Genomic DNA, 22,854 nt, shown 5'->3' with positions numbered 1-22,854 from the left:
ATCGATTCATAAACAGGGCAGATCCTACCATTTCCTATATTGCAAGGCGAAGGGCATTCCGATTTTGCCTACTGCATGTATATGTCCTTCAAGGGCATGTTGATGAGGATTTGAGAGGTGACCCTCGTTACTTGAGCTTAATCGAGCAAATGGAGCTGCGCAGGAAACAGCTTGCCTGTATTTAGGAGAGATCCTGTTGGGGTTAGATAACAGGAAAGCCAACCGCGACCTTCCTTCTATGTTCTGTAATGTCCCTGTCGATGCCTGTCATGTCTTTGTAGGACCAAGAAAAATGTCTTTGAACTCGTGTAGGAGGTCTATGAAATTGGCCCTTTCGGTAGAGTTCAAGGTCGTCCCTATCCTAAGTTCTTGGGGTTCTAGTTCGGTTCCTACATTGATGGGTTCAGTATCTTCTATTACTGGTCCCCCTTCCCCCTCTTGTAGTATTTCTTTGGCTATGTAGGGAGGTATTTCGATTGCGTCTGGGTCTGGGTCATCCTCATTATCATCGTAAACAGAATTGCATTCAGAATAACACAAAGAGTAAGCAAAACCTGATTTATTCATATTAAAATTTGAGAAAAGTTGAAACAAAGAAGCCATCTGTTCTGTAGTCAGTGGCGGTAAAGGGACAGCTATTGGGACATTTCCCGAACTACTGTTAGTATTTGATGTTATGCTAGGAGAAACAAGGGGAATGGGAGTGACGACAGGAGGAGACTCTCTAGTGACTTCTCTAGACTCCGACTCTGACTCTGACTCGAACGTATCGTCTTCTGGTTCTCCTTTGAACATCTCTCCTTCTCCCATAGTGAGCTTGAAGAGTCTTCCTTGGTTGTTTTTCCACTTGATCGACTTTCTCCATCCTTTATGCTGATTTGATTTGGTTTATGTGATCAATGCGGTAGGGTTGAAATGATCATCTTGAAGTATCATGGTAATGATCTCATCCTGCGCGGCTCTAATGAATCGATCTTCCCCAAATAGTACGCTAACAGCTTGTTCTTCTAAACAAGGTGCTTGACGAGTTTTGATGGTAGGAACCATTTCTGGAGGAATGAAGTAGCAATCGTGAAAGATCTCGATTCCGGCTAACTTCCTTTCGAGATAGTGCCAAGGTTCTGGAAATCTATGAAAGAGTTCTTGACTTCCTTCCCTAACGAAGTATCCATTTAGGGTAGGGAGATAGGGTCGCATTTGGATTCCCACGTTCTTACGGTTTTGAACTTGGGCGAGCATCTCGAGAGCTTCCTCCTTAGTGGGTTTGTACCCTAATTTAAGTGGTATCCTTTGTGAGTTGCCTTCTTTGTAAGGTGCAAAGGTGTTCCTTCGGATTGGATTCAAAGGCATTCCCGGGAAGTATCCCTGGGATTTGAGTATGTGGTTGACCACCAAATTAGAGTAGGGATTGAAGTATAAAGGTGCCAACTCGCTTTCTATGACGTTTATGCTATGGAAGCCCCCAAGTTCATGTACTGGATCCGCGAGTACTTGGTTACTTGATCTCTTTTCTATTACCGCCTTGATGGATGATGAAGTGATTGTCACCACTTTACCATCTAGTGGGATCTTGATCTTCTGGTGGAGGGTGGATGTCACCGCTTTGGAAGCGTGAATCCAAGGTCTTCCCAGAAGTATGTTGAAGGATGCTTCAATGTCTACTATTTGGAAGTTGACTTTTCGTTCGATCGGCCCTGTGGCTATGGTCAGGTTAACAAGTCCTACCACTTTTCGTCGTGTACCATCATATGCCCGAACAGCTTGGTTGGTAGGGGTCCAATCCGACTCTTTCATGCCCAGTTTGTATGCCGTTTTCAAAGGTATAACGTTGACTGCCGAGCCATCATCTATCAAAGTCATTAGCATATTCTTCTTCAAGAAAATGACAGTGATGTAAAGAGTCAAGTTGTGATTAGCGCCAAAAGGTGGTAAATCTTCATCCGAGAAAGTAACAGGGTTACTTAGCTTAGGTGATTCTTGGAAGACGAAGTTGACCATGTCATCGGGTGTGGAGTTATGTGCCACATTTAGTTTGGCCAAGGCTTGCAGTAAAGCTTGGCGATGTGAGAATGAGCTTGCAACTAGTTGCCAGACTGAAAGATCAGCCTTTATCTTCTATAGTTGCTTTAGCAAATGGTCAGTAGAGGTATCTTCATTATCATTTGGTGTGACAACGTTGGTTGGACCATTCGCTATGGGACCATTTTGAGAAGTGTTTTGGTATGGACGCCCTGAACGAGTAAGGTGGTCTACATCTTGGTCCTCATTGTTTTGGACTATTTCCTCACTGACTTTAACTAGGTAGTGTTCAGTGAGGTATTCATCCTCATCATCGTCGGCCCATACTCCATTGACAGTAGCAAGTTCTCTCAATCTCATGATTTCGGCCTCCAATTGGATGATTTGGTCGATTAGTTCATCAAGCACGGCTATTACTTCTTGCATTGTAGGATTTTGAGAGAAATTTAGTGGCGCACGTTCTTTGGGTGTTGCACGTGGATCCCGTAGGGTTGCCACTACATTTTCTAATTCTGAGACTTGCCTATTCACACTCTTTGCCCATGCTATAAAGTCGGTGATGGTAGGGGAAATGGTAGAGTAGTTCCCTTCTTCTTCTATTGCATAGATCTCATCTTCGACTGGAGAAATGAGGTGTGAACAATCTAAGGTAGATTTTGCACTTGTAATCATCATAACTCTAAGAGGATTCTGAGTATTGTTAGGCTTGCCTCCAGGCGGTATTGGTAGGCAACCGTCTTTAATCATGTCTTGAAGCACATTCTTTAGCTTGTAGCATTTTTCTGTATCATGTCCCTTGCCTCTATGATATTCGCAATACGAATTCTCGTCCCAGAACTTGGATTTCTTTTTTGGTTCGGGCGTAGGGTCTATGGGTTGAAGCTTGCCATGTTTCATCAGTCTCTTTAGAGCATTAGAGTATGTGTCCCCAATATTTATGAATTTTCTTGGTGGGGTACTCTTCTTAGATGGCTCGAGAAGGTTAACTTCATCAGTCCTGCTAGTAGAGCCGTAAGAAAGACTTGTTGAGCCTTGATATCCACGACCTACCGTTTTGGACAAGAGCCCTTTACGGATGTCATCCTCGATCCTTGTTCCTAGTACAGTTAAGTCTTTGAAGGTCTTAATGTTTTGGTACCTCAAATGACTCGCATAGATGGGCTTTAAATTGTCCACGAATTTCTCCACGAGGGTAGCTTCATCTGGACGTTCAACAAGTTGGGTACTAGTCTTCCTCCACCTACTTAGGAAGTCGGTGAAACCTTCTTTGTCATTCTGGGTAAGAACCTCTAAAGTGCGCATGTTGACTTGGTGATGTGACCATAATTGGCGCGTATTTAGCCCCCGAATTACCATTGTTTCCATGCTTTTTAGTGCCTATTTGGGTCATTTCTTATCTTTAGTTCTTTGTTTTGCATATTCTTTGAGATTTTGATCCCTTGGTAGGAAAGGAGTAAGAATCTTGCATTTTCATGGCAAAACAAGGCTAAATTGATCATATTCAATGACCAAGCATCAAGGAGAGACAAGACTAGAAGGCCTTTGTACATAGCATAGTAGAAGAGCAATGTTGAGAAAAGGATCCTTGAGTCCCCAAGGAAATCCCCAAGGAATTCATGAAGAAAAGAAGAAGAAAAGATGCTGCCAGACAATCCGAACGGATTGTACACAATCCGTCCGTCCGCCCAAGCCCACGGTCCGAGCGTCCTCAAAGGAATCCGCTCGGATTACCCCTCGCCAATCCGAGCGTCTTGCCCAAGGATCCGCTCGGATTCTCCAGCCAGATCCGGCCGTCCCGACTCCCATCCGCGGATTTCAATGACAAAGACGTTTTCATTCTTCAAGCCACGATAAGAGAAGCCCTTCTCTCGGAGAATACCGGAGTCTCCTTGCTCAACTTAAAAAGTGTAATTACTAGTTTAGCCCTTAGTTAACCCTAATGCATCCTCCCTAATTTTCACTATAAATACCCCATTAGTCTAATTAGAGGAGCATGTTCTTCTTATCAATAATTAGTGTAGTTAATATCAATCAAATCTCTCTTCAATATTGTAATCAAATAGTAATCAAGTTTTAATCCAAGTTTTAGTTCTTTAATCTCTCTCTTGTTCTTACTTTATTTTGGGTAATTGAAGATTATTTGGGTTATTATTGGGAGATTGACAACCTCTCAATCTAGGATTCAAGTACTTCTATTATTCTTGCTTTATTATTGGAATCATTAGTAGGTATAATCTCTTAATCCCTTTTTAATTATTGCTAATTACTTTCATTTATTCATCATGTTTCATTATGTTAGTATGATTGACCACCTTTCTAGCATGATCAATATGATAATGAGTGAGTAGTCTCTTAGCTAGGGTTTAATGGGTGATTAGGGAAACCAACATGGGGAATGATTCATGCTTAAATTAATATGCTTTCATATCTTATTTGCTTGCTTGTTTTGATCTTAATACATGCACATGTTATATTTGATGAAATGCTAAGCCTATGAATCCTTGCATTTACTATCATCTTCTATCCTTTCAACTTGACTTGTAAGACATAACCCAACTCGAGTCTTGTTAGACCATGCATGTGTTGAGTAGGGAAGATTAAGTCGACTTGTAGGTGTTGTACAATCTAATCGATTCGGCTCCGGGACCCAAACTTTCCTAGGATTGTAAGATATAACCCAACTCAATCCATCACAACAATAATTGCTTGCTTATAATTTGAGAACATGTTTGTATGATCATATCCCATGATTCCCCTATGAACCCATGACACCCTAGTCCCTTTAATCAATTGTTTACACCCCTTATTTTATTCATCTTGCTAGTTTATTTCCATTGCTATTTTAGTTTAGTAACCTTCTACATCAACCCAAATTGTGACACCCCTTAGACACTACTAGTTACAATAGAATTCTCATTTCAATACCCGTCCCTTGGGATCCGACCTTTACTTGCCTCTTTACTAATTGTAGAGTTGTTTGTGAAGTATAAATTGTGTTTTGTATCGACCATTGACCAACGACCACATATGCTTAATTTGTGAAACGAAATGGACCCGATCAAAAATGGCGCCTTGCGGGGACGGTGTTTAATTGATTTAAGATTTCTTTTATTGTTTTTAGTTGTGTCTTTTTCACCTTGGGAAGTAAAACTCCTCAAGGTTTGTTCTAATTGTTTTCGAGTTGTTTGATATTTTGCATGTCTAGAAGGTTACAAAGAGATTTGTTACCTTTTGACCGTGAAATCGAAAGAACCTTGACGAATAATAGGAGACTTGTTAGGAGGAATTTGGGAGGTGTTGGGGAAGTTGTTCAACCCACTAGTGAGTTTGTCAATCCTTTCGCAATAGAAGGAGAAGAGAACCCATTAAACAATACCACACAAAATCCACCTACAATGCCTAAATTCTCGTCACACTCTATACCCACCGAGGAGGATTTACCAAATGGTACTCCTACCCCACAACATCTTACCGGAAACTTTATTGCCAAGTCCGCCTTCATCCAACTAGTTGAGAGGAGCCAATTCTGGGGAATGCCTAGTGAGGACCCTCATTCTCATATGGAAACCTTTTGCGATTATTGTGAAGCTATCTCTCAAACGGGCGTGACTCAAGACCAAATAAGATGGGTCTTATTTCCTTTTTCGTTAATCGGCACCGCAAAGCAATGGTTGAAGGGCCTTGATAAGGCCACCCTTGGAATAGATTCTTGGAAGAAGCTAGCTCCAGCTTTCTACCAAAAATTCTACCCACCGGAAAAGACCAATATGCTAAGAGCTCAAATTACGGGTTTTAAGCAAAGGGATGAAGAATCTTTGTATGAAGCTTGGGAGCGGTTCAAAGGTATTTGTCGCTCATGTCCTCACCATGGACTTAGCGATTGGTTTTTAGTGCAACAATTTTGGAATGGTTTATATGAAGATTCAAGGAACATTCTCAATATGGGATCAAATGGAATGTTCACCGAAGTTGATGACAATCAAACATGGAACAAGATTGAGGAAATGGCGGTCCATAATTCACAATATAGTAGGCCTCGCAAGGCTACTAGAGGAGGAAAGTATGAAGTGGACACCGTTACTCAATTGGGTGCTCAACTTAGTGCTCACATTGACACAATCAACTTGAAGTTTGAACAAGCTATGGCTAGACTTGAGGAAAACTCAAAATCATCAAAGCATCATGTCAATGCCATGACGGCATCCTCATCAATCCCAAGCGGGATATGTGAGAATTGTGGAACCTTGGGTCATGACTCAAGTGAGTGTAGGGGAACAACCGAACAAGTTAATGCTTTCCAAGCTTACAAGAGTGGTACCCCTTATTCAAATTTTTACAATGAAAACACCAAGTTCCATCCAAATCTCTCATACAAAAGCCAAAATGTTCAAAACCCTCAAACAACATACACTCCACCACCCATGAGAAATCAAAATCAAAGACCCTTTTACAATCAAAACCAAGGTTACCAAAATCAAAATCCATACAATCACCACAATGACCAAGGTTTTGATGTCCAAAAAGCGGTCCTCCAAATGCAAAAGAATCAACAAGAATTTTTCACCCAAATGCAAAACGATAGCCAAGCAAAAGACACCACCATCAACAACATTCTAGCTCACACCAAGATGTTGGAAACACAATTGACTCAACTAGCATCTTCAAGCTCACAAAGACAAAAGGGGCAATTACCACCTCAAAGTAATCCCCTAGACATGAAACGGTTAGTGCCATTCACTTGAGAAGTGGTACAAGATATGAAGCACCAAAGAAGCAAGTTGAGGATGAAGTTGTGAGAGCTAGTGAGAATAAAGTTGTGGTGCAAAGTCCCAAAGAAGGGGAATCATCAAAGGAAGAAAGTTCAAAGAAAAATGAAGACAAAGCCAAAGAGAAGGAGCCCATTGTGATTAGACTTCCTTTTCCAAGTCGTCAAGCCAAGCCTAAATTTGATGATCAACTTGGGAAGTTCATGGAAATTGTGAAGAACTTAGAAGTCTCAATTCCTTTCACGGAATTAATCAATCACGTTCCGGCCTATGCAAAGTACATGAAAGATATCCTCACCAAGAAGAAGTCGATCCGGAAACTTGAGACTATCGCCTTCACTAAGGTGAGTAGTGCAATACTTCAAGGGAGTTCACCTCCAAAGTTAAAGGATCCGGGAAGCTTCTCAATACCGTGTACCATTGGCGACACAACGATCAACAAAGCCTTATGTGATCTAGGGGCTAGTGTGAGTGTCATGCCGTACTCGGTAAGTAAAAGGTTGGGAATGGGAGAGCTTAAATGCACCAATATCACTCTTCAAATGGCCGATAGATCGACGAAGACACCATTAGGGATATGGGAAGATGTCCCCGTGCGAATTGGGAAGTTTTTCATCCCGGTGGACTTTGTCATTGTTGATATGGGGGAAGATTCCAACATTCCAATCATCTTAGGAAGACCTTTCCTACACACCGCGGGTGCGGTGATTGATGTGAAACATGGAGAGCTCACTCTAGAAGTGGGAGATGAAAGCATAACTTTTAATCTTGACAAGACCATGAGAGCTCCTCGTTTGCATGAGCCATGTTTCATGATTGATCATTATAGCCTAAAAGATGAAAAGAAGAAATCGGAACTCCAATGGAGGAAGAAAGTTGAAGATGCTCCATTCAAAGAGCAAGTGAATTGTGACAAGGAGAGCTTGCAAAGCTCATCAAAATCAACCAAGGAAGAAGATGATGGCCTCATTGGCCAAGAGAAGAAATTGGGAGAGTTGTCTCCATCTAAGCAAGAGATTTTCAATGATCAACTCAATGAAGTTTGTGGTCTTTGGGACGACGAATTTGAAGGGATCTTTAATCCCTACATTGGGCATGCCATCGATCATGATCAACAACAAGGGCCACGGTCTATTGAGGACCTCTACCATAACAATGAACAAGCTTTTGATTACTTCTTCAAGGTGTTGAGCAACATCAACAACACCTTGAACATGCCCCCTTGACATCTCATCAAGAATGAGAGTTTGGTGGAGTCCTCCCTAAACCACCACTTGTAAATATTTCTAACTCCCTAACTTACTTTTCAATTTTTGTATTGCATTTTTGTCATTTTTGGATTTTATTTACTTTGATCAAAATAATTGTCATGAAAAGAGAGAAGTGAGGGAGGGACTAATGATTTTAATTGATGTGTAGTGCTTTACCTTAGTGTGGGGATGGCAATTGCCTAGGCTATTCATGCCTTAGTAGTGCCCCCACAATGAAGAACACAAGATAAGAAAGAAAGAAAGAATGATAAGGGAATGCGTTGGTGCACGGATGGAATCAATCCGTGTACACAAGGACCAATCCGAGCGGATTCCCGAGAATCCGCCCGTCAGCAAAAATCCGAGCGTCCCGATGAGAAGACGCCTGCGTCTTGGGCCGAAATGAAATTGCAAAAATTCTTGATCGTTGGAGAATCCGAGCGGATTTCCGAAAGACGCCCGTCTCACATAATCCGTCCGTCTTTTGAACAATCCGCCCGTCTTGCAGCTGAAGAAAAACAAAGAAAAATCTCTGGACAAGAATCCGTCCGTCCTGCATGAAATCCGCCCGTCTCATCTCAGAAGAATCCGAGCGGATTCCCCAGAATCCGCCCGTCTCTAGGCGGGATTTTGAAATTTTTGAAGTCAGAGAATCCGCACGGATTGCGCCCAATCCGCACGGATTGTCCCTGCGTCCTAAAATTGTCGAGTTCTTTAAATACCCACCCCACCTTCACTCATTCATTCATTCATTCATAAACACTACCCATAACATCAAAACCCTCATCCTCTCCATCTCAAAAACAAAAACCCTCAACAAAATCCACCAAAATCAAATCAAACCATCTTTCAAACAACAAATCAATCACTCCATCTTCATTAACAATCAAAACCAAGAACAAATTCTTCAACCTTTGAATCGATTTTTGTTTTTATAAAGGCAAAGCCTTTCACCTTCAAATCGATTTGGGCATTCTACAAATTGAAGATTTTTGACTCTCTACTTGGTTAGTTCATCAAATGGCAAGAACAAAGGGAGCAACAAGGGCAACAAAGGCACCAAAAGCAAAGGCTCTCTCTCAAAGGCAAAAAGCTCTACAAGCAAAGAAAGCTTTGGCAATGGTGGTATCAACACCAAACTTGGTAGTGCAACAACAACAACAAATTCCTATGGAAGCATCACCTTCTACTCCGGTAATCGATCAACTCTTGCATTTTCCGGAGGTAACATTCATTTCCGATACCCATAGAAATACATTTGTCAAGTTTGCTATGAAACAAATCCAATCCACCAAATTCATATGTCAAGATGCTTTAGAGAAGTTGGGTGTTCTTGAACAAACAAGAGTCTTTTTCAATGCCATGGGTTTGAAGAAATTGTTTGAAATGAAGGAAGTAACATACCCCTCCCTTGTCTTGGAATTCTTAAGTTCTTTAAAAGTGACAAAAGTTGAGAATAGGGAAAATATTGAGTTTCGTCTAGCTAACACTAGTAGACGCATTACCTTTCCGGAATTGGGTGAAATTTTGGGTCTTAGCGATGAACATAAATATTATAAGCAATATGGGAAGTATGATCCCGAGCCTCTTTGGGAGGCAATCTCCGGGAAGAAATTTGAAGATTTTCATGCTTGTCGTGCTCTCTTGGTCCATCATCCGGGCATAAGAATATGGCACAAAGTTGTGGGAAATACCATAATTGCTAGGAAAGACACCAATCATTTCACGGGACTCGATTTTATTCTCCTTGAATCAACTTTGAATATTGGAAGAATTCACACCAAGCCTTACAATTCTTTGAGGCTATTGGTTGATAGATGGCTCCATGTAGATAGTGGGAAGAAGGGTCAAACCGTTATTGTTAATGGCGGCCTTGTCACGGTCCTAGCCAAGCACTTTGATCCTAATTTCAATAAGGATAGCAAGTACAAGGCTAAGGATGGTGGCCATCTTATTGATATGTCCATCTTGATTAACAAGTTTAAGTGGGTTGCTCACAATCCCCTTGATACCAAGTATGGGTGGCTTACTAGTGAGGCTCGATCATTCACTTTACCCGCAAAGATTTGTCGTCTTAGTGTCCACCGGACCAACTATTTACTTCCCCTATCCGAAGAAGCCGAGTACATCATTCAACAACAAAAGGGTGATCATGAAACTCCCTCCTCTTCCATTGTTATACCACCTTACCCCTATGAATATGAAGAGTTCAAACCGCAAGGAGTTGAAATTGGAAAAGACTATGTCACTCTTCTTATGCAAGCCATGCACAAGCAAGCTTATGAAGATCGGAAGAATGCATATTTGGCTCAATATCCTCCCCTCTTACATCTAGCTAGGCAAGGACTCCTTGATCCATCTTGTCCTTTGCCTAGTTGGGCGGATAGAGAAGCCTTATTTCCGGGTGCATCAAGGGACGTGGTGGAAGACAATGAGGTTGTTGGAAATGGTGAAGGAATTGATGATAATATTGAGGAAGAAGCAAGTGGAGATGAAGAAAGAGATGGTGAAGATAATGATGGAGAAAGTGATGAAGAAAGTGCCAAGGAAAGTGGCAATGTGACCACTTCTCATGAGGGAAGTGGTGATGATAATAGCATGATGGAAGACTAGCCTTGGAGACTCCTACACTCCCATGGTTTGTCTATATCTCTTTGTATTTTATTTTTATTTTGATCATTGTTGGTTTAGTCCTAGCAACATCAAAGGACTCACACCTCGGTACCATTGAGGTGTTCTTTATTGTTCCCATTTTTTTGAAAATCCAAAATGACAATCTAGTTTCATGCATAAGCATAGTGTGTGCATAAACTATACCCATGCTTTGACATTAGCAATAGTGTCTTATTTGGTTTGGGGAAGTTAATGCATACACAACGGGAGGTAATCTAAATTATCCTCTCCGTCATAACAAAAACCATGCATCATGTAGTATAGTTTAGTGTAGAATTGCATTTAGTATAGAAATCATGCATCATCTTTGCATAATTTCCATCATTTTGGCCATTGAGGACAATGCCCATATTAGTGTGGGGATGGGAATTCTAACACTTAACTTTTATTCAAAAACCATAAAAATTGAAAAATTTCAAAAATCATAAAAATTTGAAAAATTGAAAAACCAAAAACAAGTTCATTTCCTTTGTATATATTGTCTTGTATATATTGTGTTTGTTTTATCCTTGTTCACTTTGATTGACTATGCCACATCCGAGACATGAGAATATTGAAGACCGCATGGTATGATCTTTCCAATCTCCTTTTTCCTCTTTATGTTAATGACTATGTGGCTTTATTTTGATTGATGCGGTAAAAACAATGTGAATTTAGGATTGCATTTAGTTTATATGTCATATTAGTTGGTAGAATCATTTGCATTAGGATGTGTATATGCTAGTTGCATCATGGCATGTAGTTGCATGTTAGAAAAATTTTGTGAAACCGTCTATTTGGGAAGCTTGACAAGTGTATATAGGCCCTAGTAGATGCTTTTTATTCTTAAGACTTTGCTTGTTAGAATACTTGTAAAACACCCTAGGATGTGTCATGCTAGTATCCTTTGACCCATGGATTAAGGCCTAGTCAAGAGTACTTTGTGGTGTGATAACTCCTTGGCTACCGTTTATTCCAAGGTGACCCTTGAAACCATGCATACTTCTATCATTCATCCATGTTCTACCACATTTTTGTCATCAAAGGGAATGGGCACAAAAAGAAATCAATTTGAGTTCAATGAAATGAAAAATGAAAGAAAGTTTGCAAAAATGCATCAAAAGAAATGAGGAGCAAAAATAGAACTCCTAAAGCTTCAAATACAAGGCACCCTCGTTACTAATTGGGGTGACTTTGAAAATGTTCAAAAAGAAATTCAAAAAGTTGTCAAGTATTGAAATGCCAAAAATCAAAAGAAATGGCAAGAAAGTGTTCTCAAATGTCAAATGCCAATGAAATTGGGGGGAAAACAAAAATAAAAGCAAACTCCCAAAGTGAAACTCAAATATCTATCGATCCCTTTATCCATCGTATCCATTTTTGTGCATGGTAGAGAGGGGACGACCCTTCTTCTTGTCTAGGCAAGAGGGGGAATTCCGCGATCCTCCAGTGTTTCTAACACCATAGGGAGTCTACTCTTGACAAAAGCATTTAACGATTGAGGACAAAGGTACCCTAGCTTAACACATTTTGGAGGTGATTTATTGGTATCCTTCTAGGCTTAGTAGTTTGAACAAATTGCATCTATGAAGGATTGTGTACCCTTGAATTGCTTCCCTTGTAGATAATTTCCGCCACTTAGATGAGGAAAGTGGCTATTCTTTTTGTAGATGCATCCATTATGTGTTTTTGTGTGCTTAATGTTTGGATGTGTCGCCATTTTGGCAAGACCCACCTTGCCTTGCAAGAAGGCATCCTACCTCATGGTTGTCTTGTTATGAGTTGAAGGGGCGGAGTGAGACCCGCTAATTATCTCATATCGGCTATTATTATTAGGTTAGGTTAGTATTGGTCCTAGTCTTTGTCACCTCTTTACTCGAGACGAGCAAAGGTTCGGTTTGGGGATATTTGATGTGACAATAATTGGCGCGTATTTAGCCCCCGAATTACCATTGTTTCCATGCTTTTTAGTGCCTATTTGGGTCATTTCTTATCTTTAGTTCTTTGTTTTGCATATTCTTTGAGATTTTGATCCCTTGGTAGGAAAGGAGTAAGAATCTTGCATTTTCATGGCAAAACAAGGCTAAATTGATCATATTCAATGACCAAGCATCAAGGAGAGACAAGACTAGAAGGCCTTTGTACATAGCATAGTAGAAGAGCAATGTTGAGAAAAGGATCCTTGAGTCCCCAAGGAAATCCCCAAGGAATTCATGAAGAAAAGAAGAAGAAAAGATGCTGCCAGACAATCCGAACGGATTGTACACAATCCGTCCGTCCGCCCAAGCCCGGTCCGAGCGTCCTCAAAGGAATCCGCTCGGATTACCCCTCGCCAATCCGAGCGTCTTGCCCAAGGATCCGCTCGGATTCTCCAGGCCAGATCCGGCCGTCCCGACTCCCATCCGCACGGATTTCAAGATGAGACGTTTTCATTCTTCAAGCCACGATAAGAGAAGCCCTTCTCTCGGAGAATACCGAGTCTCCTTGCTCAACTTAAAAAGTGTAATTACTAGTTTAGCCCTTAGTTAACCCTAATGCATCCTCCCTAATTTTCACTATAAATACCCCATTAGTCTAATTAGAGGAGCATGTTCTTCTTATCAATAATTAGTGTAGTTAATATCAATCAAATCTCTCTTTAATATTGTAATCAAATATTAATCAAGTTTTAATCCAAGTTTTAGTTCTTTAATCTCTCTCTTGTTCTTACTTTATTTTGGGTAATTGAAGATTATTTGGGTTATTATTGGGAGATTGACAACCTCTCAATCTAGGATTCAAGTACTTCTATTATTCTTGCTTTATTATTGGAATCATTAGTAGGTATAATCTCTTAATCCCTTTTTAATTATTGCTAATTACTTTCATTTATTCATCATGTTTTATTATGTTAGTATGATTGACAACCTTTCTAGCATGATCAATATGATAATGAGTGAGTAGTCTCTTAGCTAGGGTTTAATGGGTGATTAGGGGAAACCAACATGGGGAATGATTCATGCTTAAATTAATATGCTTTCATATCTTATTTGCTTGCTTGTTTTGATCTTAATACATGGACATGTTATATTTGATGAAATGCTAAGCCTATGAATCCTTGCATTTACTATCATCTTCTATCCTTTCAACTTGACTTGTAAGACATAACCCAACTCGAGTCTTGTTAGACCATGCATGTGTTGAGTAGGGAAGATTAAGTCGACTTGTAGGTGTTGTACAATCTAATCGATTCGGCTCCGGGACCCAAACTTTCCTAGGATTGTAAGATATAACCCAACTCAATCCATCACAACAATAATTGCTTGCTTATAATTTGAGAACATGTTTGTATGATCATATCCCATGATTCCCCTATGAACCCATGACACCCTAGTGCCTTTAATCAATTGTTTACACCCCTTATTTTATTCATCTTGCTAGTTTATTTCCATTGCTATTTTAGTTTAGTAACCTTCTACATCAACCCAAATTGTGACACCCCTTAGACACTACTAGTTACAATAGAATTCTCATTTCAATACCTGTCCCTTGGGATCCGACCTTTACTTGCCTCTTTACTAATTGTAGAGTTGTTTGTGAAGTATAAATTGTGTTTTGTATCGACCATTGACCAACGACCACATATGCTTAATTTGTGAAACGAAATGGACCCGATCACTTGGATTTCGGCATTATCCACATATTGCTTAGCGAACTCAATTGCGGCGTCGTCCCAGGTAGCAATCTTCTTGTGCTCTAGAGAATAGAACCATTGTCTCGGGATAGTGTCAACAGATGAAGGAAAGATCCTTAAGAACATCTCGGGTTTAATTCCTTTGATAGCCATGTAATCCTTGAAAGCACGGATATGGTTCAAAGGGTTTTCATGCCCCTTGAATTTAGGGATATCCGTCATGTTGAAGTTGGTTGGCAATTTGGAGCTCATGGCCTCATATTTGCGATTATTTTCCCTATAGATATCATCCCCAAGTATTGTTCCTCCAAGTATTGGAGTCGTTTCTCAGCTGCAGTCATACCTACGGGAGGGTTAACCTCATGTGCTCCCATAGGAGGATTTTCATTCCCGAAGTTATTCACAAATTCATCAGACACTTCACTTTCTCGAGGAGGCAACCTTGTTTCCACAGTATATTTTCGGCCCTCGATTATGTCGAGGCGATCATACACTTAGTCTTGAGTGACTTGGAGACGAGCTAGCGCTGCTAGGATTTGATCATTACCATTCAGGGGTTGGTTGTTGCTCACGTCGCTTGTGTCAGGCATCTTGGAAACTTAAAAATAGATCGACAACGAATCAAAACACGATCGACCATTCTAGCACACTTACTTGGAAAAAATGTTTTGACTTGTAGAGTGGGAGTGTGCCACTCGTGTTAAGTGAGTTTTTTGAAGAAATGACAAAGTTTGAAAATGTTTTTTTTTTTGGTGAAAATGTGAAAATATATTAATAGTAGGAATAATTAAGTTTTACACGATCACCAAACTACATGAATCATTTTCCGATCTAATACATCAGGTAAGCTATACTAATCATACACTGGTTCCTATGGCAACTGATTCATCTTCAATGTCCATTTTCTCTCTTGTCATCTCCCTTTTATATCATGCTTCACTTGTCTTAGGATGTATCTAGGCGCCAACATTCTAGATTCAATTCTTGCAATATTTCTGGCATTCCAGATATGATACCATCGAGCTACAATTGCAGCCCCAATAATCTGCTTCTTCATTAAAGAGTTGCACCTCCATTTAAGAAACCAATCCACCACCTTTGCCTTAGGAATTTGAATACCAATCCACGCATTTAAGAGATCCCAGCAGTGTGTGCTAAAAGTATACTCAGAGAAAAGATGCTGATGAGTTTCAGTCTGTGAGGAGCAGATTGCACAAGCCATATCATTAGTGATCCCAAAAGTAAAGAGCCTATCCATAGTCATCAAACGGTTCTGGACTACAAGCCAACCAATAAACGCATGTCTGGGAAGCAGGGTCCTATTCCAAATAAGAGGATACTAGGGCACAGAATGTTGCTGCCCCATAAGCCATTTGTACCCACTGGACACAAGATAACTCCCTGGTAGCAAAGCCCAAGTCCCATTAACAAACCCATCTTTCAGAATGTCCTTTACTTGACAGATTTTTCGCCAATTCCAACTAGTATTAACTGAGGGTTTATAATCAAACCAATCCTTTCCTTTCATATACACATGACAAACCCACCTAAGCCATAGATGATCACTCTTCATAGCCAGCCAGCTGGTGTATTTACCTATCACAGCAGTGTTCCATAATCTGGAATTGATAATACCCAGGCCACCATGCTTCTTATCCTTGCAAATCTTATCCCAATTAACAGAAGGAGTTTTACCATACTGATCAGTACCAGACCAGAGGTAGTTCCTACAGATCCCTTCAATCCTATCAATTACAGTAAGAGGGATAACAAAAATACGTGTCCAGTAGGAATGCAATGGACTAAGGACAGCTTTAATGAGGAGAAGTCTCCCTGCATTACTCAATTTCTTAGCCCCCCAACTTCGTATTCTAGTCACCACCTTCTCAATGAGTCTTGTATAATCTCCAATACCCATCCTTTTGTGAGAAATGGGTACCCCCAGGTATCTAAATAGGAAGACACCAGGCTTGAACCCAGAGATTCTCAAAATATAGTCTATCTCCCCTTGCTCTATACCATTAAAATAAATGTCTGATTTATCACTGTTCATTTCTAAGCCAGAAGAGCAAGAGAAAGAAGCAAAAGCCCTTAGTAGCACCTTAATGGAAGTTCTGTCACCCCTACTGAACATCAATAGGTCATCAGCAAAGTAGAGGTGAGTTAGTTTTAAGGGTCTGCAAAGGGGGTGATAGTTGAATTCAACCCTGCCAGTGACTTCATTCAGTACCCTACTTAGATAATCCATGAAGATGGTGAACAAGAGGGGAGATAAGGGATCCCCCTGCCTAATCCCCCTTTTGCCAGGGAAATACCCAAAAGAGGATCCATTAAGTGCAATAGTGTACCAAGGAGTAGTCACACAGGTCATAATCAAATTAATCATTCTCTTAGGGAATTGCAAGGCATTCTGCATTTGAGCAATAAAACTCCACTCTACTGAATCATATGCTTTCTTTAAATCTATCTTCATAATACTTCTGGGGGAGCAGGCTTTCCTCTTATAAAGCCTAACTAGGTCATGACATATCAATATATTATCAACAATGTCCCTACCCTGGATGAATGCACTTTGGGATTCACTTACAATAGAAGGCAAAACATTAGCCAGTCTATTGCACAAGACCTTAGAAATGATTTTGTACAAGACATTGCAGCACGCAATAGGTCTAAAGTCAGCAACTGTAATAGGACGAGCTTTTTTAGGGATCAAAGTAAGAGTAGTGGAGTTCACCTGTCTAAACAGTTGCCCAGAATTGAAGAATTCATGCACAGCCTCTACAATATCACCTTCAATGATCTCTGAAGCATCCCTGAAGAACTGAGAAGTATATCCATCAGGGCCTGGGGATTTATTGGCAGGAATAGACTTCAAAGCAGTCTGAATTTCTTCAATTGTAAATGTCCTAACCATCTCCTCCCCTTGCTCAACACTCACCACCTTCCCATGCCTCACAGTAGGAACATGAATCCTCCTAACAGGCTTACTAGAGCCTAATAAAACTTTATAGTAAGCAATGAAGGCCTCTTCAAATGCAGGAATGGTATTACATTGATGCCCTGCCATATCTTGTATAGTCATGATCTTATTACTCAGTCTTCTAGCCTTAATGATGCTATGAAAATAACTCGTGTTATCATCACCATCATGCATCCAATGAGCCTTAGCTTTTTGGGCCAAGAAGCTTCTCCTAGCATTCTCCAAATCTCTATAACAATGGGAGGCTTCATTTACTTCCTGCTGTATCAACAAGTTGAGTGGATCAGCATGAAGTCTTTTATGAACAGCATATAGATGATGCTTAGCAATCTTAGCAGAGGTTTCAATGTTAGCAAAAGCAGTACCATTCAACCCTTTCAGAGGATATTTAAGCATTTTCAGTCTCTTCACCACCTGGAACATTTAAATACCATAAAGAGGTTTATCCCAAATTTCTTTAACCAGGGCAAGAAACTGAGGGTCCTTACCCCATATATTAAAATACTTGAAGGAACCCTTTCTTTTGTCACCACCAGCAACCAAATTTATAGTGCAGGGACAATGATCAAACTCCCCTTCAGGATGGAACATAGTGATAGAATCAGGGTAGTGATAAAGCCAATCATCATTACTCATAGCTCTATCAATCCTACTGAACACCATGGCACCTGGTTCATGTTTGTTGTTCCAGGTGAAGTAGGCACCATGGGTAGGAAGGTCAACAAGGCCACAATCATCCACACAATCTTGGAATCCTCTTAATTCATAATTGGAAACTTCAGACCCCACTCTTTCACACATAGCAAGTACATTGTTGAAATCACCCATTACCAACCAAGGACCATTAATAGCTTGTCTCATGTTTCTCAAAGAATCCCACAAAGGAATTCGTTCATAAACCTTATTACATCTATAAATAACAGACATCCACCAGACCTGACCAGTAATACAAGTGACCTTGGCATGAATAACTTGAGCTTCAATACTGATGATGTCTACAGTATAGTTCCCAGAATCCCAAATTAGCCATATCCTACCCCCATCATGAACAGAAGTATTATGCACCAGATTCCAATTAGTACCAATTCCCTGATGTGCTTTATTAATAGCATTAACCCTAACTCTAGTTTCTAATAAGCCAAAAACTTCTACATTATTAGTATGCAGAAAGTAGCTAACCTTCTTCTGTTTATTCACACTATTAATACCCCTCACATTCCAGAAGCCAATGCTACCCATGCTCATTTTGAGAAGAACTGCCCTTCATTTTCCCTTCTAGGACTCTCCTGTAATGAACAGAATGTTCCAAAACCTCCATAAAGGTTCTTGTCCCACTGCCCAAGCATATCCCACCATGCCTAGTCATCTTGGTAATGATTCTAGCTTGTGTGAATGACCTCATAATAGTTGGCATTGGTGTAACCATCCCTGGCATTGGAGTAACCATCCCCCCTAGACTCTCAAGACCTAGAGGACCCTTAGCTTAAACTATAGTTTGTTCAGGTTGTTCAGGGACCTTCTCAACACTAGGATTCTCAGTACCAGGAGGAGCAGTCACATTTTGTGGAACTTGCTTAGGTAAGTTTGAAAATGTTGGTCCTAGTCAACTGTAGTGTAGTTGTAGGAGTGGACTCGAAGTGAGGTTTTGAAATAGGCTTTGAGGCCCGAATTTTGACTCGACAATTGGACAGAGTTTTGACTGGTTTTGCGCTAATATTGGGCTTATGTTCGAAATTTTTACATTTTGAAAAAATTTTGATTTTTACAAAAAATCGTCATGGTTTTGTTTAGAAATGGTGATAAGCATTTATACAGGCATTATAACGGGATGCTGAGTGCATTTAAAAGGGTTTTGGCTTAAAGGGTGGGTTGCCATACCGAATAATCAAACCCGGGGTCTGTGGAGAGGCTCGTACCAAACAAGAGTAAGGCCGATTCCTAATCCATTTCCTCGAGTAGTGAAAGTCCTTGATACAAACAAGAGTAAGTATCATGGTATGGATGACATTAATCTCTATCCATCGTTAGGCCCAAATAAGAATTTGGACCGTCTAGACGGAACGATTTGTCGAATGGGTTGGGTTAGGCCTAGGAAGGCCAAATAAATGATCTAGGAAGACCGAGTTATGAAAATCGATAACTGTCTTGTACAAACTATTCCCTAACCTTGTTCAAGTTTCACCCTTGGCAACACGTAAGTGTATTAATCCCCAGCGGAGTCGCCAAATTGTGGACGCGGGCCCACGGGGGCAAAAAGCGAGCAAGCTTTTCTTTTGCATTTGTGGAGTCGCCACCAATTTATTGTGGAAAATTGGAAACCGTTCGAATACCTCATGCCATGTCAAGACACAAAGTAGTGACATGAACACCAAGAACTCGTTACTCTTAGCATTCTATGTCTAGAATGACTCTCGTGGATGCCAATGAACACGGATGTTCACAGAGATCTGGAGTAAGGGGTGAGGGTACGTATTAGGACGAATTATTTACAAGATTAATAAGGTTAACTACGAGAATTAAACAAACTAAACAAATTAATTATTAAACAGGTTATTAATGACAAACTAATAATGGCAACAATAAATAACGAATGAAAATATATCAAAGATGAATTCCAAAGACTCAATATGGATGAGTCGAACCTCTAAAAACCCGAATTGATTTAAGTGACGAAACCCCGCAAATATGGATTATAAGGGATTTAAGTCGGGATGTTAATGATGATAAGTTATTAATGAATTACATGTTAAAATTATCATATTAGAATTATTGTGTTGAAAGAAACATGAAAAATTGAAAGACAAAACAAAACAAACAGACGAACAAAAGACGAAGGAAGAAGAAAGGAAGCAGGAACTGCGGCAGCCTCAGGAAGAGGCGCAGCAGGTGCTGTGTCCCTTCGAAGAGGCGCAGCAGTTGGTGCATCCTTTCTCGGCGTTTGTCTCCTGATAATCCGTAAAAAGGGTTTGAAATAAGGTTTTACAAATCAGTTTTAAGCGTATTTTCGACATAAATCTTACAATAATGATTACAAAAATAAAGAACAATAATTTAAAGAAGGATTTACACCCTCAGACTTACATGTTTGACAAAATGAGATTGACTAAGTTAATATTTAGTGATGCTCGACTCGAATGTACGACGATAGTGCCCTCTAAGAGGAAATTAAACAAGATTGATTAAGTTGATTGATTATGGAGTTGGTCAAATTGGTCAGTCATGCAAAACGAGGCTGGTACTCAGAAAGATCTGAGCTTATGTGGTCGAAAGTTCAAGCACGTAGACGCCAAAAAGTAAGAACGTGGTCTAGAATGCAAAGGGAGAAGAGAAGGGCGGACACTCGCGTGAGAAATATGTGAGACCGAAGGTTTCTATTTATACTAATCACGCGACGGAATTAGGGTTTTTGGAGAAACTTTGGAAGTGAATCTCGAAAAGATACGAAAAATATGCATAATGAGGGGTAATATCCGTATAATACCCTTAAAAATTAGGACTATAACGCAAATTTTATATGTGATTATTGTCATAAAACGAAAATACAATAAAGAAACGATAAAGCATTAGAAATAACCTCGGGTCCTTTGAGATGTGGCCTAAGAACAGAAATCAAAGTAGATTTCCTCCTAATCAATACACCCAAGACCGTCTGAGACTATGCCCTTGTGCTAGAAATGAATTCTCTAATTGCCTTGCAATATTGAGAGAATTTGTTGTGTGAGTTTTTGCTAGATGTGAGATCTAAAGTTTTGAGAGAGAAATGTTTCTCAAAACCCTAATTTTTGTTGCAATATCAATTAGGTCACAAAAGGAGAGGAGCTCTCCTTTTGTTCCTCACTCGGCAAACCGTGAGCATAGGGGGGGAAATAGGCTTTCCATTTTCTCCTCATTTAACTCGTGGTCCGGCTCGAAAAATGCTAAATGTATATGACGCGGTTTTATTATAAATCGTCATCGGTTATCGGTTATTAAAACATCAACTAATAACTCGGATTAGTTGAAATATTAATACATGTCCGACAAAGACAATATTGTATAATTAATTCAATATACATTAATTAAATATAATCGTTTATATTTAATTTACGAATTAACTGTTTAATTCGCCTTAGCCCATTTTATTTAATCCGTATTAAATAAAATATCTCAACATCGCATTTTGACTAATTACTAGTCAAGTAACTCGGACTAACTGCTTAGTCAGTTTTATGGCATCAACATGACTGTATTTTCATACCGTCACATCTCTCAAACGTATCCTATAGGTGTGACTTTTAGGGACCAGTTGATCACCGCCATCTGTCTGACAATAACATCAAACTTATCTAGCAAGCCAACCGTTATTGATAAACGTGGACCAACTGATTATAATACAAAAGTATGCCCTTTGATCCTTTTAGAGATTTAAATGTTATTGCACTACTTGTAGAGGACACCAGCCCCAACACATAAAAGGACTGAGGAAGAGGCGCAGCAAGCACTGCGTTTCTTGGAAGAGGCGCAGCACCTGCTGCGTCTTTTCCTCAGTGGTTTCCTTCTGCGGAAGAAAGATTTCCGTGTTTCTATTATGGAATAGCGGATTAATCTTATTTCCTTAATATTTTATATGATAATTTCGGGATATATTTTACCAAAGATTAAAATATTGGAAAATATGGAATAGAAATATCCGGAACATTCCAGAACATTCTGACTCGGCATTTTAAACGGTTATTAGAAAATGAAGACGGTTTTTGACCCAGACTCCAAATGTACTCTAATTACTGCCAAAACGACCGTATCGGCGCGTAGATGACGACTATGAGGTAGACACAAGTGTTTGAGATATCACTTGACGATAAACTTACGAACTGTCACAAATCGTTCTGTGTACCAAACATGCGGCCCAATCGTCACCAGGTGGTTTGCGGGAGGTGCAGAAATGAGGTATCTACAATGCCAAGAAACCAAGTAGTTACAGATCCAGTGTACGAGCTTGGAGGATTTTAGATCAAAAACCTTATAGCGAGTGAGCTGGCTCCCTTGTACTTCAACCCATACTCCAACTTAGTGGTCAACCACATACTCAAATCCCAGGGATACTTCCCTGGAATGCCACTAAACCTTATCAGAGAGATAACCTTTGCACCTTTTAAGGAAGGAAACTCCAAAAGGATACCACTAGGCTTGGGGTATAAGCCTACGAAGGCCGAAACCCTCGAAATGCTTACTCAAGTTCAAAATCGCAAAAGTCAGGGAGTCCAAATGCAACCCTATCTCCCTACACTAAATGGATACTTCGTCAGGGAAGGGGACTGTGAATATCATGGATTTCCCGAACCTTGGACGTATAGAGGAATACAACTAGCTGGAATCAAGGTCTTCCACGATTGCTATTTCATTCCTCCAGAAACGGTTCCTACCGTCAAAACTCGTCAGCCACCCTGTCTCGACGAACAGGCTGTTAGCCTTCTGTTTAGAGAGGATCGATTCGAAAAGGCAGCGCAGGATGAGATCATTACCATGATACTTCAA

At 40.1% G+C, this 22,854-nt stretch overlaps 2 protein-coding genes and 1 non-coding gene across 3 annotated transcripts; all 3 read right to left on the bottom strand.

Moving 5' to 3' along the window:
- Window positions 1–5,786: 5,786 nt before the first annotated feature.
- On the bottom strand, window positions 5,787–5,893 carry LOC141625999 (small nucleolar RNA R71). The gene has a single exon (XR_012535734.1). It is a non-coding gene; the product is annotated as a small nucleolar RNA R71 (small nucleolar RNA).
- A 9,380-nt stretch (window positions 5,894–15,273) lies between these two features.
- Window positions 15,274–15,618, bottom strand: LOC141619041 (uncharacterized). Its single transcript, XM_074436076.1, has one exon. It carries the CDS (start codon window positions 15,616–15,618, stop codon window positions 15,274–15,276), a length of 345 nt encoding a protein of 114 aa, XP_074292177.1.
- A 2,145-nt stretch (window positions 15,619–17,763) lies between these two features.
- On the bottom strand, window positions 17,764–18,579 carry LOC141619040 (uncharacterized). Its single transcript, XM_074436075.1, has one exon. It carries the CDS (start codon window positions 18,577–18,579, stop codon window positions 17,764–17,766), a length of 816 nt encoding a protein of 271 aa, XP_074292176.1.
- Between the last annotated feature and the right edge of the window lie 4,275 nt (window positions 18,580–22,854).

This window comes from Silene latifolia, chromosome X (assembly GCF_048544455.1).
Source record: "Silene latifolia isolate original U9 population chromosome X, ASM4854445v1, whole genome shotgun sequence".
In the NCBI taxonomy this organism is placed as follows: domain Eukaryota; kingdom Viridiplantae; phylum Streptophyta; class Magnoliopsida; order Caryophyllales; family Caryophyllaceae; genus Silene; species Silene latifolia.
The sequence above is the reverse complement of the archived record's forward strand: the minus strand, read 5'-3'. Positions and strand labels throughout refer to the sequence as shown.